We start from the raw sequence: 17,984 nt of genomic DNA on the forward strand, positions 1-17,984 counted from the left end.
TCCCCCGCCCCGCGCGGGGAGGAGCCAGAGGGGTCGTGAGGCGGTCGCGTACGCCGCCGGTAGTTGCTCCGAGCTGCGCCGCCGGGAAGGTGGGTCGGAGCCCAGCGCCGGTGGAGCGGGCAGACGGCACCGGCGGTGAGTGGCGGCGGGGCCGCCGGGCCGAACAAAGCGGTGGGGGTGGGTAGGGCTGGCTGGCTCGCTGCCGCCCGGGGCCGAGATGGGGCTGCCCGGCTCCGAGGGGCCTCAGGCGGGCGGGAGTGGCTGCCCGCGCCTCTCCCGCGGAAAGCCGGCAGAGAGGAGCGGGAGCCTCCCCACAGCAGGGCCGGGAGGGGAGCCGCGGCTCGCCCGGGGCGGGCCCGGCTCAAAGCGGCGCCGCCTTCCCGCTTCCCCGGTAGCCCGCGGGGAAGGTAGGTCCGGCGGCAGCGGCGGCGGGACGGTTCGTTGTTGGGGGTGGACGTGGCGCCTCCGCCCGCCGCAGCGCCTCGCCTCCCGGGCGCGGCGGGAGGAGACCGGCCGCAGCCCCTTCCCGGCGCTCGCCGCTTCCCCCTCTCCGGAAAGGGAGCGCGAGGGCTTTGCTATTCGCTTATCTTAGTTACCCAGAAGCGTAAGGCAGACTGTTTGCTAGTTTAAGGCTGCTTTTGTGGAGAAGCTGAGTAAACAAAAAAAGAAAAGAAAAAAAAAGGAAGAAATTGCTTTAATTTCAAGCTTCTTTCCAGTGTCCCTCCGATAGACTATTAACTAGCTGGAAACATAGGGCCTAAGACTGCATTGGGATCAACGAAAACAAAGCTTTGGATGCAGCGGGTTAAGCCTCATCTGGAAAATGGCTCTGCAGCGACCTGGTTGCTAACAAAGAGTGAGTTGTGTGATAGCTGAGGGGCATCATCTCAAGATGAGGGTCACAGGGGCGATGGTACGGACACTCGCCTCTGTTGTACTGATCCTGCCAGTGCAGGGAAAGCATACTTGAGGCCCTCACAGAAACTTTAACTAACTTTTTATGGAATGTAGAAGGCCCTGTCCAAGGTATTGTTAGGCCGTTCTCTGCTAGGTTGAAGAATAATGCTGGTAATCTAGTCTTATACCCCTCCAACTGGTAATTCTCTTCTTTAATTACTTGCTTCTCGTCAGTAGGTAGGTTTGAAAATAACACACCTTGCCCTTAATAGCCTTGTATTAATATCCTTAATATTTGTTGCAGTAGTGATGTGGTTTATAGGTATAGGTGAAGGATTAAGGACAGGTCCCTTCTACTCTCAGAATAAATTCAGGTCTTGCTGATTTTTGCAGATTAATGCTGCCTAACTAAAAGTCTGTTTGGTTTTGGAAGATCAGAGTGCTGGCCCAGTGTCAGTGCTTTCCAACAACCGCATCCAGACTAGAAGTAATGTGGAGAGCCGTAACAGTATTGGCATGCTCCCTTCAGTCGTAGGAGTATTTAATAGTGGGATAGTATCACACAGAAAATATAATGATACATTTAAAATGTTTTTAGTTTTTTCATATAGTCAACTTCTGTAATTTCCTTACCATTAGGTAATTATCGATTGTCATTATACATTGGAATATAAAGTTTTTTAAAAACCCTTTGATACAGAGATAGCAGATATAAAGATGATGCTACAATGATCTTTACAGGAACTAAGTAGTAAAAAATGAAGTGGTTCATAAAGATCCAAAACTATACTCAGCAAGCTACCAAAAATGACCAAAGTCTCTCTGCATAGCAATCAAAACAAAAATGTATTTGCTTGATATAAACACAGTTGATCCAACACTTTTCTTTTGATATGAAAATGACAAATAAAGCAATGTTTTTACTCCATTCCAGCCTGGATTTACTTATTCTACCTGGACCTAATGAAAACAAATTCGCGTCACCATATATCACCACTGCTGTAAGAACCATCAAGTTTCTTTTTAAAGCAATATTTATTTGAATTGTGAACCAACAAGACAAAATAATGATATGGTGATAAAAATAATAGCAAAGCTTCTCAGACAGGGAAGGAAGCAAATAACTGAATTGTCTCTAGTTACCAACTACATCTTGAAATATGCAAACGACAGCAGGCAAGACAACACATGTTCAGTATATTCAGTCAGCTGCTACAAAGCAATGATTGTAGCAGTATTACAATACATGTCCAAAACAGGAACCAGTATCATAAAACGTGTCCTTAAAGATTAGAAAAGGGCACAGTTTTCCTCCTCACATGACTGCAAGAGAAAACATCAAGCATTCAAAGAAAGTATTTTATATACATAAATATATACATGGAACATTGCAATACTAATGCAGATATGCAAAAATTAATAATTTTCCATTGTATGGAAACAAGTGGGTTATGAACCACTTTTATTTTTTACTACTTAGTACCTGTAAAGATCAGTTTAGCATTGTCTTTATATCTGCTATCTCTGTCTCATAGCATTTTTTAAAAACTCTCTATTTTTTCAAATAAAATATTGTAAAATAAGCTTCTTAAAACCTACAGAATGTATTCTGCTAAATTAGAAAAACACTATTGCTCATTCATCTATTGTTTTTTAAATTTCCTTACAGCTGAAAGCTATTCTTACCTAAGCTTTCTGAGAAAATAATATCAACGAGCAGAATAACAATTTTTAATTGTATTCTTAATGCATCGTCCTGATTTTTCTGCCCCCTCCCCCAGCATGAGATCATCCTCTACAGGGATATGTTAGTGACAGAATATGACATCATTGCATTACCTAAACCAAGATGAGGCAATTCTTTCTTAGTGTCTGTTAGAATCAGCACTGTCCTCCAGAGACCAGTGCCATTACCCTGGCTAGTGCTTCAGAGCAGAAAACATACTGCTGATTAAAACGTGCATTCGAGTGCCTGGCAACAAAACTGGTATCTCTTTGTGGGTGTCTTTTGTTCTTAGAAGAAGCGCAGGTGACTTGGTGCATTCAGGTGCTCGGAAATTGATGGTGAGTTACAGATTCTGTTCTGAAGGTAAAGCATGCGTGTTTTAAATACCTAATGTAGTATACCCAGCTCTTCTTCACTGTCTAGCTTCTGTAAAGACTCTTAGACAAGCTTCTCTTATGATGCAGTAGAATGCAGTAAGCTCTAACACTTCATTAAACAATTGAAACTGGGCTGTGAGCTCGGCTTGCAAAGGCTTTAGTAAGAAATATTTTTATGATATGGTATTACAAAATATGTTTTACGTTTTTCAGAAACCAAGTACTGTAGTTCACTGTAATTGCAGGTTTTGCTAGCCACTTCTTTATATTTCATTGTTGCTTTGGCATTGGATCAAGGACAGCAGTTTGAGAGTTTTAAATTTTAAGGTTGCAGAAGCGTCAAGGAGATAATTTAAGGTCACTTAAATGTTGAAGATCATATTGTTTGCAGCGTGCTTTAACACTTATGTTATAAAAGCATCCAGTGGTCCCAGTCTGTTAGGTCTCCAATTTGCCTGCTGAAGTCTGCTGCTGTTCACCAGTGTTACTCCCACCAGCTTACAAATACCAGTCCTTAATGGGATGGAATGGTTTGGTTGGAGCACACCTGATATGAACCTAAGGCAGTCTAATGACCCACTTAGCCTCCTTAATGATTCTGAGGTCCCATCTGTTGGCCAGAGAGTTGTTAGCTTTCCCTATACTTCAGCTGAGACTTTCTCTAAGTAGTTACTGGTAGCCCAGGATGGCTTATATTTTAGACAGGAGGTGACCACAGCTTATGTAGGCACATATTTACTAGTTTACACTAGCTGGCTTGTGTATTTGCATCGCTGGCACTGCAGATCTTCACAGTGCCAAGCAGCTGGGATAAGCACCTGGGCTTTTAGCAGAAGTTGAATTCCACGCTGACATGGCTACGCTGCTCTCAGTACACCTGCTGGCTAGTTTTGGTAATCGAGTTGGTACATGATACTGTGCTTTTTTATATGGTGTGGTTCTTCATTACTGTTGGCAGACAAATAACAAGGAACACGGTTAACCTTTTCCCTGTCTCTCCTATTAATCCCAGCCCCAGTGAAGGGTTTGGGTGATGCGTCTGCACATAGTGCTTCTCCAGAAGAAGGAACAACACAAGTTGCCTCAGAATTGTGGGTCAGTCTGGTTGGATGTTTTCCTACAAAATAAAGTTTTGTTCAAAAGTATCAGGCTGAGAGCTCAGGAAAGCTGGGAACCAAAGCCAAGGATGGTTGTGGTAGGGACAGGGCTGAAAGAGGCACAGAACCTCCTGGAAGCTGGGCTCTGCTGGAGCAAGGGACCTTTAGCGTTCTTGTCAATAACTTACTGGGGATCAGAAGCTCTGCTTTTCAGTTACAGCTGTGTGGATACACTGATTGTCATTCTAGACTAGACTTTGTCACCAATTCTAACGATCCCTGCCCAATGATAAGGCATAGGGTTGGATCACTGTTGGGCCACAGGTCTTAGGTACTTGAATTACCCTTTAGAAGTGTTTGTCTTTTTTTACATAGGGAACTTTTAAGGAATTAGACTTTGAAGTTAGGATTAATGAAGCCACATCGTGGTGCTAGGCAGGCAAGTTGAGCATCGTAGATGTAGTTCCTGCCCTGTGGTACTGTCTTTAAAGTAAATTTCTAAAATATAAAGCAATAACGTATTTTAGAAGTTTTGTTTCTAAAATATCAAGCTTATTTGATACTTTTGCAATTTGGTTTTCAGGAAATTTCCTGTGTGCTCCTAACTTACATGATACAGTTCTCCAGTCTGGAATAATTTTGTGAGCAAAGAGACTTCTTAATTACATCAGTGCTCCAAGATAGAAAGAAAGAGTGTTCAGAATAACCTTAAAGATCTTTTGAAGTCACTAAAAATGTAAGTAGATGTCTTTTAAGAAACAAGGAAGGAAAGAAGGTTCTACACACCCAGATTAGTGCTTCTGATGCCTCAGTAATTGTTGCTGCAGAAAAAGCATGTTCATGATGTACCAGCTAGAGTATAGATACAAAGTTAAGAGACTGAATGTAATAATAATCCGATGGTGTAAGATGGAAAATACAGTTTGCCACCAAAGAACCTAAACTGTAAATAAGATTCTTTGTCATATCTGACCAGCAAATCTTGCTACTCGGTGTGATTATTTATACATCTCTATTTACTATAAATGTACCTGCTAAGCAAATTTAAAATTCTTGCCTTGTAGTGCTTTGTTTGTTTCTTGAGGTCTAAGCACTTATTTCACTTCTAAGCATTTATTACTTTGTCTTGTCTGGCAATTTAACTTTGTGATGTGTAATCCTTTTCTGAATCCTGAGTTAAAGATAACTTGTAGTAATGTGTTCCTTGAGTACAGGCAGAGTAATTGGGAGGGAGGTTTATTGCTTTTAAATTGATTTCTGGCTTAGTGTCATTTGTGATTTCTTGTCCTGTGTTCTGATCAAAAGTAAACAGCAAACAGCATAGAGGTCATTTCATCAACTACTTAAATTTATTGCAGCTGCCTTCATATACACCAATTAGGATTGGATGCAGTGATGTTTCATTTGAAATGGAATGCAAAGAAATTATTTATTTCTCAGAATACTATGACCCAAAATCTAACCTTCTACGTTAGTCTTTGCACGCATCTGACAACTTGTATTGCTTGGTTTTGGATCTCAATTCCTGTCTTACTGAGATGGAAGGATCTATATATGATACAATATTCATAATGCTAAAATGCTACTAATGCATGTAGGGACGTTACAATATTTTAAAGATTGGTTTTGATTTTTTTTTTTGTCTCTTATCCTGCTTTTTGTAGGCGTTTTCAATGATTTGGTCACAGGGATCTGCAGACTCTTTTCCCCAGAGCTGTTTTAGAACACAATAATTTAGAAAAATATTTCATGTTGTTCTTTCAAGTATAAGATTTGTAGGGATTACTCAGAAATGCTAATTTTTTACCTACCAATACTAATACTGCTATGCTAAAGTTATTCAGTGTGAATATCTCCTTTTAACATTCCTGTGTTCTCTATAATTCTAAAAAAAAAAAAAAATTTCTAAAAAATTGCTCTCTCGTTGTATGAGACTTTAAGGAAACCTAACAAAAATAAAGCAATCTGAAGATATTATTTCATATGAAAATTAACTCTCGTATGTTTCTATTTTCTTATATTTTCAAGCTGGTAATTGAGAGCGATAATGACAGACATAGGTGATGGACCACATTTGGAGCAAGATCAGATGGATGCAAAATCTATTGCTGGTTCCAAAGGGTAAGTGAGGTACTTTCGGTTTAAGTCTTCGATTTAAGTCCTGAGCAATCATGTGCTGTAACAGAAGGTGAGACCCATAGAAGAAATAATGCTAAAAGGAAAAGTTTTGATTATGTTAAATTGTCATAATCATGAACAACTATTAGAGTTGTTACACTGACTTTGAAAATATACAATGTCTGACAGAACAGGCTGTGCGTATGTACAAGGAACTGAAAAGCAAAACACTTGAGGTGCAGTTAGACTTGGCTTAACAGTGTTATCAAGTGGTTAGCTGTTCTTGAGAAGAGACTCTTCTGTCTTGCCCTGGGCTAGATGTTCACCACTTTCCTTGAAATGCTTCTAGAGCTCAGCTGAACCAGTGGCAGCCAGTTCAGCTGCTTGAGCTGCCCTGCTGAAGAGTTACATGTGCAGAGGCACAAGTGCAAGGGGAACTTATGGGGGGGGGAAGGGAGGAAACGCAGGCCTGTGCTTCCTAGTGACAGCTGGTTGTTACACTGGTGTAGCACTATCATCAGGTTACAGTCTCTCTGGAAACTTGTTTCTGAAGTCATTCTTTTTAGTATTTCAATTAAAATTAGATTTAAGAGCATTGCAAATTTTTTATCTGTAGAATATGATATGGTAGTGGGCCCTGATCTTGTGACTACTTACCCATGTACTTAAATGAGAAAATCCGTATGACTTCAGCATATACGGACTGAGTAAAATTGACAGCCATTTCAGAGTCATGATGGGTGGTGTAGCTGGTGTGCATGTTAAGGCAGAATTACAGCTGCATGTAGTGCCTTGGTCGTTTTCTAGGTTTTGAATGTTTATTGTTAAAATTCAATGGTAATATGACTTTTGGTTAGCATTCAGAATAGATTTACAATCTCGGAGCTGATCTTGCCTCCAGGTACATAGCTTTCAAAAGATGATAGCAAAAAAAATCTCCAACTGATTTTTTTGTTGATATAATCATTGGTTTCCTTAAACTAATTTTTTATATTCTCTTGTGCAGAGACATTATTATTTTAGACACAGTTCTTCCTTGATTCTTTAAGTGTTAAGCTTGTTACAAGTTGCATAGAAGATTACTACAAATACAAATGACTCTACTTTTTTTTTGTTCATTTTAAGTATTTGTGTATGTGTACATTTTACTGAACTTGAAACAAAAGCTTTATTTGAGAGCATAACTATACAAAGCAGTTTGATTTTAACCTCTGGGCAAGTACAGTCTTCACTAGTCTTAAATCAGATCTACCAACTGATTTCACAGACATAACTTAGAATCATAGAATGGTTTGGGTTGGAAGGGACCCTAAAGATCATTGAGTTCCAACCCACCTACCTTAAGCAAGGACACCCTCCACTACACCAGGTTGCTCAAAGCCTCATCCAGCCTGGCCTTGGAACACTTCCAGGGATGGGACATCCACAATTTCTCTGAGCAACCTTTTCCAGTGTCTCACGACTCTGAGAGTGAGGAATTTCTTCCTTACATCTAATCAAAATCTACCTTCTTTCAGTTTAAAGCCATTGCCCCTTGAACTATCACTACATGCCCTTGCAAAAACTCCCTCTCTAGCTTTCCTGTAGGCCCTCTTTAAATACCGGAAGGCTGCTAGAAGGTCTCCCAGGAGCCTTCTCTTCTCCAGGCTGAACAACGTCATCTCTCTCAGCCTGTCTTCATAGGAGAGGTGCTCCAGCCCTTGGATCATCTTCATGGCCGTCCTCTGGACCTGCTCCAACAGCTCCATGTCCTTCTCATGTTGGAGGCCCCAGAGCTGAATGCTGTACTCCAGTTGATGTCTCATGAGAGTGGAGTAGAGAGGCAGAATCACCTCCCTTGACCTGCTGGCCACGCGTCTTTGGATGCAGCCCAGGATACGGTTGGCTTTCTGGGCTGCAAACACACCTTGCTGTGTCATGTCCAACTTCTCATCCATGAGTACCCCCAAGTCCTTCTCCTCATGGCTGCTCTCAATCCACTCATCAACCAGCCTGTACTTGGGGCAATCCTAAACACAATCCAGGCGCAGGACCTTACAGTTGGCCTTGTTGAACTTCATGAGGTTTGCAGAGGCCCACCTCTCCAGCCTGGCAAGATCCCTCTGGATGACATCCCTTCCCTCTAGAGTATCAACCACACCACTCAGCTTGGCGTCATTGGCAAACTTGCTGAGGCTGCTTCTGGGGAACAAGTAGCAAACCTTACCAGTTTCATTGGTTTTGCTAAAATAACCTTATTTTATTATTATTTTGAAACTAGAGAAGAGAGATCAGAAATTATCGAAGTTTGTCTGATTTCTGTACAGAAAGAACCTGCCTGCTAGCAAGTCTATGGACTCTGGAATTCTGCCAGACTACAGTTACAGAATGGATTATCCAGAGATGGGGGAATGTGTAATAATAAACAATAAGAACTTCCACAGGCAAACTGGTACCGCTTTCAAATTTTAAAGTTTTTTCTTTAATTCAGATAAATTAGTGGCATATATTATTCTTCAAAATTAAATATGCAGTCCAGTTTTGGTTGCAGTCTAAAATGAAGTGGTCTGAATGGCTGTGATTCGTTTCAATGCATTCTTGTAAATATGCATAGAGGGAACATGTTAGGATATAGCAGTAATGGGGAGAAAAATTGATTGGCAATACAAGGCCATCTTACCTTTTAGTAATGATTTCTGTTTTGTAAATGAAATCCTTTTCTATGTCTTTATATAGATAAGTAGATGTAAAAATAAGTAATAGATAAATCTACGATATAGGTACAGAATGGGAGATGGTGTGCATGTATCAGTGCAATGTTTTTTCTGTTAGAGTGGATCTGGAATAGTGGAATAATATTACAGACTTGTACAGATATAAGTGAGAAAAGAATTTGGCTCAATCAGGCCATGTCATCTATATCACATAAAAAATAATACCTTTCTCTTATGTATAGGGATGTTACCCCGTTCGGGTACAGATGCAGATGCTGCAAGTGTCAGAGAAGTTTTTATGAAGTTGGGATATAAAATAAAGATCAACAATGATCTTTCCTGCGGGGACATTTTTAAACTATTGAAAAATGGTAAGTAATAATATGTTCAATGTGTGTGTTAAATCGACCACTGTTTCCAAATACATCTCTAGCCCTCAAATCTCTTCTTCCATGGTTCTTTTAGATGATATTTCACACCTACCAGTGGTTTATTGCTAAGGATGACATGTACATCGTAGTTTCTATGTTTATTCATCTTTGTTGTCTCTCCATCTTTTGTGCCATGACTGTTGTCTCCGTATCCTTTCTCATCTTCTAAAGAAGGCTGGAAAAAAGGCTGAAACTTAAATGCAGACTGATTTATATTCTGACCCTGGGATCACTGAAGCTCTGTGAGTTGGAAAGAAACCTGCTTAATTGGGTAGAGGGGTTCTGTGATATATGCTTAGTGGTGTGGCCTAAGAGGTGTTCTGATCCAGGGGAGGTTCAGATCCGGGGACCAGAACAGCAAGTGTGTGGACTGAATTCTTCTTTTAAAGAAACAGCTTGTGTTTTGTTTGACTTGTGAAACAAAACACCCTTCTGTCAAGTGAGAGCTTTATACTACTGCTTCTGTTAATCCCGCTTTGTTTGGTTTTGGCTAAGTCTGGAACAGTAAGTTAAACAGTGCCTGGAGGTATCTGTAGCCCTGTGTTGTGGGTTAGGCCGCTCCAGCAACCAGCCCCTACACAGTCGCCCACTCACACTCCCCCAGCCCCAGGGATGAGGGAGAGAATTAAAGGATAAACAGGAAACCCGTGGGTTGAGATAAGAACAATTTAATACAGATGATTTAATACACAGTGTAGGTGCTCACCACCCCCTCTTATCTGCATCCCATCTCGTCCCGAAGCTGCAATCCCAGACGAATGCGAGGCCCCAAAATAGAGAGGGGGAGAGAGAGAGAGTACTCTGAGAGTGGGAGTACTGGGAGAGAGAGGAAAAAAAAAAAAAGGCAATAGAACAAAAGCGCAGCAAGCGCAAAAGAGCAGAAGCAGCGAAAGAGCAAAAGCGCAAAAAAAGCCCTTCTTTCTGGTTGTCCCTCACCTTTATACTGGGCATGACGCTGCATGATATGGAATACTAATTGGCCAGTTTGGCCCTCAATCTTAAGTTCCACCACAAATCACAAGGGGAATTGTGGCCCCCTTGTCCCGGCTATGCTCCCCCCTTATCCCGCCGTGCTTCTGCACTTTTCTGCACACTGAAAAGTCCTTGGAGTTTCACTTCCAACCACAAACATCAACTTGCTATCAGCATTCTTCTCAGAGCGAGCCTCTGAGTAAACCAAAACACGGAGCTCTTCTAGCTGCTAAAAAGAAGAGCTAGCTCTGTCCCAGCTAAAACCAGAACACCCTGGAACACAGTCTATTCCAGTTAACTGTTGGAAAGTTCTCTGGTGTGACTGTGGCTCGTGCCCAAACTGTTCCAGATCACAGTCAACAGTAAACTTTTTCCAGGGATTATCCCCAACAGTCAGTTAGCCTGCAGCAATCCTGTTTGTTGGTTTTGGTTTGTTGGTTTTTTTTTTTAATACAAGTGTTTGCTAGCATAGATGTAGGTTCTTTAGTTAAATGTTTATGCCAGAGAATGCTCCCGGGCATGGTTAATTGATTAGTGTGGTTGCAGCCCGTCTGTTGACAGTGGCTGGAAGTGGCAAGTCAGATTCTTGTGGCTCAAGGCCTCTGTCTTACCTGTGGTATAAGGCCTCCAAAGAGACAGTGTAGACTACAGACTGCAGCCTAACTAAAGATTCCCAAAAAACAGCTTTTCTTGGTTCTCCTAGGTGCAGTGCTTGTCCACAGATGATAGAAATTCTTGTGTACGCATTACTTGAGAAAAATCTAAATAGTTCAGTTTTTCCAGAATAGAAGTTCAGTTTTTTGGCGAGCTCCACGCAGAAGACTTCAGCTTTTAAAACTCGTACTTTTTTCATCTACGAATTCTTATATCTTCTTGCATTACCCACTCAGAATTCCTTTTGAATCCTTTCTTTTAAACCATGTTTGTATCTTTTCATATATTTAAAAGAGTTGCCTTGGTCCTCAAGTACAAGCCCCACAATGTCAGGCAACAAAAGACATCAGAGAATATCTGTTCTGTGCTCTTTGCATACCACAAGATGGAAAAAAAATTATAAATCTACAAACACTTTATATCAAACTTAAATATCTTTAAGTACGAAATTCGGAGGCTTGAAAAAAATCTTTCTAGACCTTGCTACAGGGCAAGAGTGAGAGACAGAGGGGTAATGCTAGTACCTAGGTCCCTGCAGCAGCAGCAACTTTAACACTACATTCAGTTCCTATGTAATCTGAGCAGTTGAAGCATCTCTGATTAGAAAGAGAGGTAAGACTTCCTCAAAACTCAGAGCTTCCCATCAATCTGATCCGAGATCACAAGACTGTTGGCTATTACTGTGTGAGTGAGGTGTACCATTCAGACTTTGAGACACTGTGGGAACACCCACTTTGTCTCCTCACGGTGTTCCTGGCCTAGTTCTGTGGCCATGTCTTAGAATGGGTAAGGTTGGCCTTTTATTTGGGGTTTTCTGTGTCCAACCTCCTGAAGTCAAGTAGGCTGGCTAGTTTTGTTCAGAAGCGAAAACTGATTGGAGGTTTCTAAACATGGGAATTGGTTTTTAAAGACTTCCATCATAGGAAGCATCGAATGTTCAAAGCTTTTAGGGAATGTGAGAAGTTTAAGATAATTCTCTTTTTTTCTTCAAAGTTTCTGAAGAAGATCACAGCAAGCGAAGCAGCTTTGTTTGCGTGTTGCTAAGCCATGGTGATGAAGGATTCATCTATGGTACAGATGGCCCTCTTGAACTGAAAACACTAACAAGCCTTTTCAGAGGTGACCGATGCAAAAGTTTGGCAGGAAAACCCAAGCTCTTTTTCATTCAGGTGATGTACAGCTGAACAATGATCATCAAATCAGCTGGATACTTTAAAAAAAAAATTGTTTCCCATTAATTATTAGTGAAAAAAAGTTAACTATTTCTAAAATTGATTTTAATGGAATTACCTTGATAATAAGATTGTCGTCAGGTCTGAAAGTGGCACAGTCTGCCCTATTAGGTAGGCAGTATATGTAGTAGCTGAAATTGTGTTACCTTAATTCTATGGATTCAGTAAAGTTTTTCTGAACACTAGCCAATATTTTAGTGTGTTTCCGAATGCACTTTTCAGTCAATATCTGACTTAACCAAACTATGTAGTTAATTTAAACAAATGCTGGTTACTTTTCCTCTTGAGTCTGTCTAATGGAAATGTGACTTATGAATTCTTGTTGGTTTTGTAGTTGTTTAATCAGGATATTATTGTCTTTAAAATGGGAAAGAAAATTATTCTGATCATAAGTGCTGCCTTTATTTCTATTTTTTCTTTTATTTTCCATTCTTCTTTCCACCAAATAGGCTTGTAGAGGGACAGAATTAGATTCTGGTATTGAGACAGACAGTAGATCAGAAGAGACAATGTGCCAAAAAATACCTGTCGAAGCAGACTTCCTGTATGCATATTCTACAGCTCCAGGTGAGGAACTTGCAAAGAAATTTTTGTTCCTGAAATCGTATCAATATATCATCTTGTATTGATATCATAAATGACAATTTGCCATTGTATCCAGTCAGTGGGTGACTACTTCATTTGTTCTCTTTCACGGAAAGACATTTTCTTCCCTCAGTCTTTTTTTTCTCCCCTGGTTTGATTCACTTTTGAAGTAATTGCTACTCTCAATTCCCACAAAAAAAAACCAACACCCTGAATATAGATGTTTCTCACTATCAAACCCTCAAATGTTCATCCGCTATAAATTCAATTAATCTGAGTTGAACAAATGGTTTACAGCAGGAAATAAAAGATATTATTAGTTCTGAGAGAACAGAACAATTGGGTATCTGCAGATGCATGTACAGAAGTGGTGATAAACACAGTCGCCTCTATTTTCATTGCATTGTTAAGCAAAATCAGCAGTGGTAGAGCCCACAGTAATGCCCTTTATGTTACCAGTTAGCAGAAATAGGCTTCAGTCTTTAATTCATGCCTGTAGTTCTGAGGATAGTGACGCTGAAATCCATTTTGCATCTTGGCTCCATCTGCACTGTCACCTCTTCTTTGTCTATGTATACTCTGTAAAGAAGTGGTAAGGGATTAATGGCTAAGACTGTTTCAGCAGAAGATAATTTTCCTGTCTTTTAATTTTCCACCTACTTGAAGTTTTCTCAGATTAGAAAAGATGAGGAGATTAGAAAAATCTTTTGAGTTTGAATTTGGAAGATTATCAAATCTAAACTTTGTTGGTTAGTGATTTCAAGTTTTTATTTTAAAACATTGACTGCTATGGAACAATGCATTGTTCCCCTAATTGCCATCCTGCCCTGTGTCAGAAGTTGCTACGTCTGATCAATGTGACACCTCTCTCTTCCATAGGCTATTACTCCTGGAGGAATTCAGCTGAAGGCTCCTGGTTTATTCAGTCACTGTGTAAAATGCTGAAGGAACACGCAAGGAAACTTGAACTCATGCAGATTTTAACTCGTGTAAATCGCAGAGTGGCAGAGTACGAGTCCTGCTCAACTCGGCAGGATTTTAATGCAAAGAAACAGATTCCGTGCATTGTCTCTATGCTTACCAAAGAATTTTACTTCCCTTGCTAAGAGTTTCACCTTGTAGTTTTTAAGTTCATGTTTTATCTGTAATTTATACACAATGTTAGTATGAGTACCACTTTCAAATCTGAATTACTGTTCACTACTGTGTGTGGCATAATGAACTGTCTCAAAGTTAGGAGTGTCCATTATTAGAGGTAAAACATAGTATGACTATGTTAGAAATGCAAACTTGAGTCGCTGAAGCACAGGCAAGTTTGAAAGTAAAGCTCTGAGTAGCTTGAAAAATCAGGAAGAGGAGACTGAAGAAAGGCCAGATCACTTATCAGATCTATTTGGTGCTACATTTCATTTTGCTGAAAGGGCAGAGAAAAGAAACAGTTCTTGTAAATAGTTTAGTTTCATATCTTTGCCAATAGGAAGGAGATTCAGAATGTGATATGTTTACTAATGATGGTAATATGATAGTAGTGTGGTCATACATTTCTTCTTAACTCGGGTACTTAAAGTTTAGGTTATAAACTAACCTAAGCTGGTTTTATAATTTAGGACATAAACTGTGGAAAACAGCCTCTTTGGTTTTTACATACAATTAGGTAGCATGTTTAGAATATAGTCAACTTTTTCCTAATCATTTTATAACTTTTTTATGGAGTATTTGGTAAAGCAAATGTACCAACACGATAGCAGTTTCAAAAGAAATTTTCTATTACTGAGCTTGAAGCTGAGTGACTAAGGGACCAGTCTTCCAAAATTTGTTTTTCCACAGCTCCCTAATGGGGAGCTGTTGGGGCGTATTTTGGGCTATAAGAATCGGTGCAAAAGAAAGTGTATGTTCTGAATAGTTTGCTTTCCTCTTCCTGGCCATAAATTAAAGTGCATTTTCCTTGTGCTATGTGTGTACCACATTACATCTGTGTGGAAAACTAGGTTTGTGGTACTGGAGAAGTCACTACTTAAGTCTAGTATCAATTGAGTTAGTGACAAGACTTCAGCTAAAATATGTTAAAAAATAGTAAATTTATATCTCTTGACTCTGACTTTTTTGGAGTAGGCTTTTACAAAATTGTAAAACGTTTTTGTTGACGTTTCAGCTTGTGGCAGTCTGTTTGAGATCAGAGGAAGACAGAATAGAAAATGACTATAGGACACTTGCAAAACAAGACTTAAAACACTTTAAATTGTGTAGCATAAACAATGTTGGCAAATTGATGTTCACTTCCAGAGGCATTTGGGGTTTTTTAACTTAAATTAAATACTGTTACTTAAGTCGTATCATGCTTTTCTATGTGTATTATTTGTTTAGGATCTGATAGTTTCTGCAAATTAATTTTAACTTTAATTATGTCCCTTTTTCTCAAAATACTGCTTTCTCTTTTCTTCCTTATCTGCCTTACGACCTGAAGCTGAAAAGAAGCTGCTTTAAAGCATTGTATACCGTATAGCCAGGTAATGAGAGTAGTGATGGAGACATGGGAAACGCAGGTTCACAAGTTACGCAGAGGAGGCAATTTTAAACATTGTTGATGAGTTCTCTGCTTGCTTGCTGAATACCAGCAACCTTGTTTCTCTGTTGTAGAAGTGTTTTGTGAGAGAGGGTTAGTCTATCTTAACTGATGGAAACTTCAGTTCCAGGCAGATTTTATTACCCATGCTTCTGTTGCAAAACTAAATAGGGTCCTGTTAAGCATACTTAAAAATAACATTTACAAAAACCTATACGTAGGCTTCTTCATGTACGCTGTGAATTATAACAAGCAGCTGCACAGTTATATGTTGTGAATGACTGACAGGACTTCTGTTAGTCTACTAGTTGGGAATAGGAATGTTCCTTGAATTCTTGGTTGTTTTGCTGTGAAGAAGTCCTGTTACAGAGTTTGCCCTTCCCTTAGATTTAGTATGTTCTGGTCTTGATCCCTCTTGGTCCTTTTAAGGAAAAATGGTTGTACAACTTTTCCAATAGTCACTAAAATACAGCAAACCGAAGTCAAAGCTGGGCTAGAATGAGTAACTGGTCATTTAGGAAGACGTAGAGGTAGAGCTTAGGGAAAGAGGTAGTGTTCCTGTCAGTCCTTTCCTCTCAGAAAGGAGACAAGAGTTGTGATTTGCTCAAAGTCAGGGATTTCCTTCATAGTGCCAGGAAGGCTTCTGGGTGTTTCTAGCCCAATGCTGGTGTTCCAGTTGGTGGGTCTTGTGGGTAGAGACAGAAGGTCCTTGAGCACTTGCTGGGTTTGCAAGGAGGTCGGAATAGGGCTGGTAAGCTAAGCTCATGGTAATTGGGGAAAACGCGATCTAGTCAAAAGGTTGAAATTGGGGAAGAGGCAGTGGGATGGAAGATTGTAATAGAGTAAGCATTTAGGACAGACATGAGGAAAATAGGACAATTAAAACAGTTGTCTGTACGGTGAGGACCACACAAAACAGAAGAAAGCCATAGTACAGAGGCACAATTGCCAGTTAATCAGCACTGTAGGTTTTGGTGACATAAGTCACAGAAAATCGGAAGATTAAAGTAGAGGAATGGAAGTAAGGTGAAAGGAGGGATTGCACCATGTAATGTGAAGAAGCTGCCTTAGACTGTTGCGGTGAAGCTAAAGGAGAAAGGAACAGATGATTTATGCTAAAAACCTGGCAGAAAACACATGCCTGGGACGCAGTTTTACTACAGGCTCCACTGACAAAGGGGCAATTAAACTATCACACACACAAAAAGAGCAGGAAAGACAAAGGCGCAGGAGAGGAAGCCCAAATAATACCCTTCCCTGCGGGGCTCCTCCTAGGCCCATCACAGGAGCCATCAGCCCATCAGTGGCCCATCTCCACAAGCCCAGAGGTGCACAGGAGCACAAGCACAGGCAGGAACCCAAATTAAGGACTTGGAGGCAGGGACACCTTGGTGGGGCTCTTCCCAGGGCTGTCCCAGGAGAGCCTCAGCCCCAGGATCATGTGAAGCCCATCAAGGCAAGTCGATGCAGGAGCACCTTTCATGTAATTGTGGGACACATCATGGGATGCAGGGGAAGAGCATTTTGGGATTGCATGGGATTTGTTATGGGATGCTTAGAGAAGGAACCAAAGGCAGGGAAAGGAATGGATTTAGGTGATTTGGAGAGGAACAACTGTGGGGAAATAGGTGTAAGGGGACAAGAAGGGCTGATCACATGTAAATAGTTTACTGGTCATTACAATCATTCAGCCAGTCTGACCTGACTTCTTACTAAATGCTGGTTTAACTGTTCGTGAGTGGGGGGCTCTGTTCTGCGTGTGTGCATGGGGACCAAGTGCCACCAGGCTGTGGGTCAGAGCACATGTGTGTCCGTTGTGCAGTGACTGGAGTAGCACCTTGGGTCACAGTGGCCCAAGTGCCCACAGTGCCAGGACTCAGAATGAGTGCAGCCAGCAGCTGGGCTGGGACCATGGGCTGGAGGGCCTGTGTGCCAGTGACCAAGGGAACCCAACTGAGTGACACCAAGTGCCAGTCCCAGGGTGGAACTGGAGGTCAGAGCCCTGTGCCTGTGATGCAGCACCTGGAGCAGATGTGGGTGTGCAAGTGAGTGTGTGAGGATCGAGTCGGGTGAGGAGAAGTGGCCTCAGCACTGGTGGTGATGGTAAGTCTGCAGGCAAGGCCATGGGAGGAGCTGGCAATGAGGGGGACCCGGAGAGACCTGTCCAGCTCCTTGTGTGTGTGTGCACCTAAGGAGACAGTTTATACCAGCAACTGGAGTTGGGCTGTGACCTCAAGGAGTTGTATGCCCAGGTGCCAGCAACTGGGGAGACTGGGATCCAGGATCAGCCACGAGGCAGGCTGAGTGTCTATATACATGTATTTTCCCACCAGTTGGACCTCCATCCTGCTCAGCCAGAGAGGGAAGCAGGTAAGGCATTGATGCTGTCTATTCACGTGAGTGCTCTGTGCGTGTTTGTCTGTGTTACTGGTGTGCGTGATTACACACACGGCCACGTATATGTGTATATATGTGGTGTATGCGTGTGCTCTGTGCGTGTCTGCTTACTAGGAACACATCAGCCTTGCTACTGGTTAGATCTGGGGACATGGAGCTGCAGCAACCACCTCTCCTGGGCTGTCGGATACAGCCTGATATGTTTTTCTCCTGACACATATTTTTGGAAAAAAAAAAAAAAA

General features: G+C 41.3%; 1 protein-coding gene across 1 annotated transcript; it reads left to right on the top strand.

Annotated features, from left to right (window-relative positions):
- Positions 1-88: 88 nt before the first annotated feature.
- On the top strand, positions 89-14,784 carry CASP3 (caspase 3). The gene is made up of 8 exons (XM_086611937.1): positions 89-135; positions 4,681-4,833; positions 6,126-6,218; positions 8,522-8,646; positions 9,151-9,279; positions 11,959-12,134; positions 12,647-12,764; positions 13,662-14,784. Exons 3-8 carry the CDS (start codon positions 6,145-6,147, stop codon positions 13,886-13,888), a joined length of 849 nt encoding a protein of 282 aa, XP_086468063.1. The 5' UTR covers positions 89-135; positions 4,681-4,833; positions 6,126-6,144; the 3' UTR covers positions 13,889-14,784.
- The last annotated feature ends 3,200 nt before the right edge of the window (positions 14,785-17,984 follow it).

The sequence above is a fragment of the Tauraco erythrolophus genome, chromosome 5, assembly GCF_009769465.1.
Source record: "Tauraco erythrolophus isolate bTauEry1 chromosome 5, bTauEry1.pri, whole genome shotgun sequence".
Classification (NCBI taxonomy): Eukaryota; Metazoa; Chordata; class Aves; order Musophagiformes; family Musophagidae; genus Tauraco; species Tauraco erythrolophus.

Bases quoted from the DNA above. Each gene is read 5' to 3' on its own strand.
- CASP3 (XM_086611937.1), top strand. From the start codon at position 6,145: ATGACAGACATAGGTGATGGACCACATTTGGAGCAAGATCAGATGGAT. The intron at 9,280-11,958 runs GTAAGTAATAAT...TTTTCTTCAAAG, and splicing joins TTTTAAACTATTGAAAAATG to TTTCTGAAGAAGATCACAGC. The intron at 12,765-13,661 runs GTGAGGAACTTG...TCTCTTCCATAG, and splicing joins TGCATATTCTACAGCTCCAG to GCTATTACTCCTGGAGGAAT.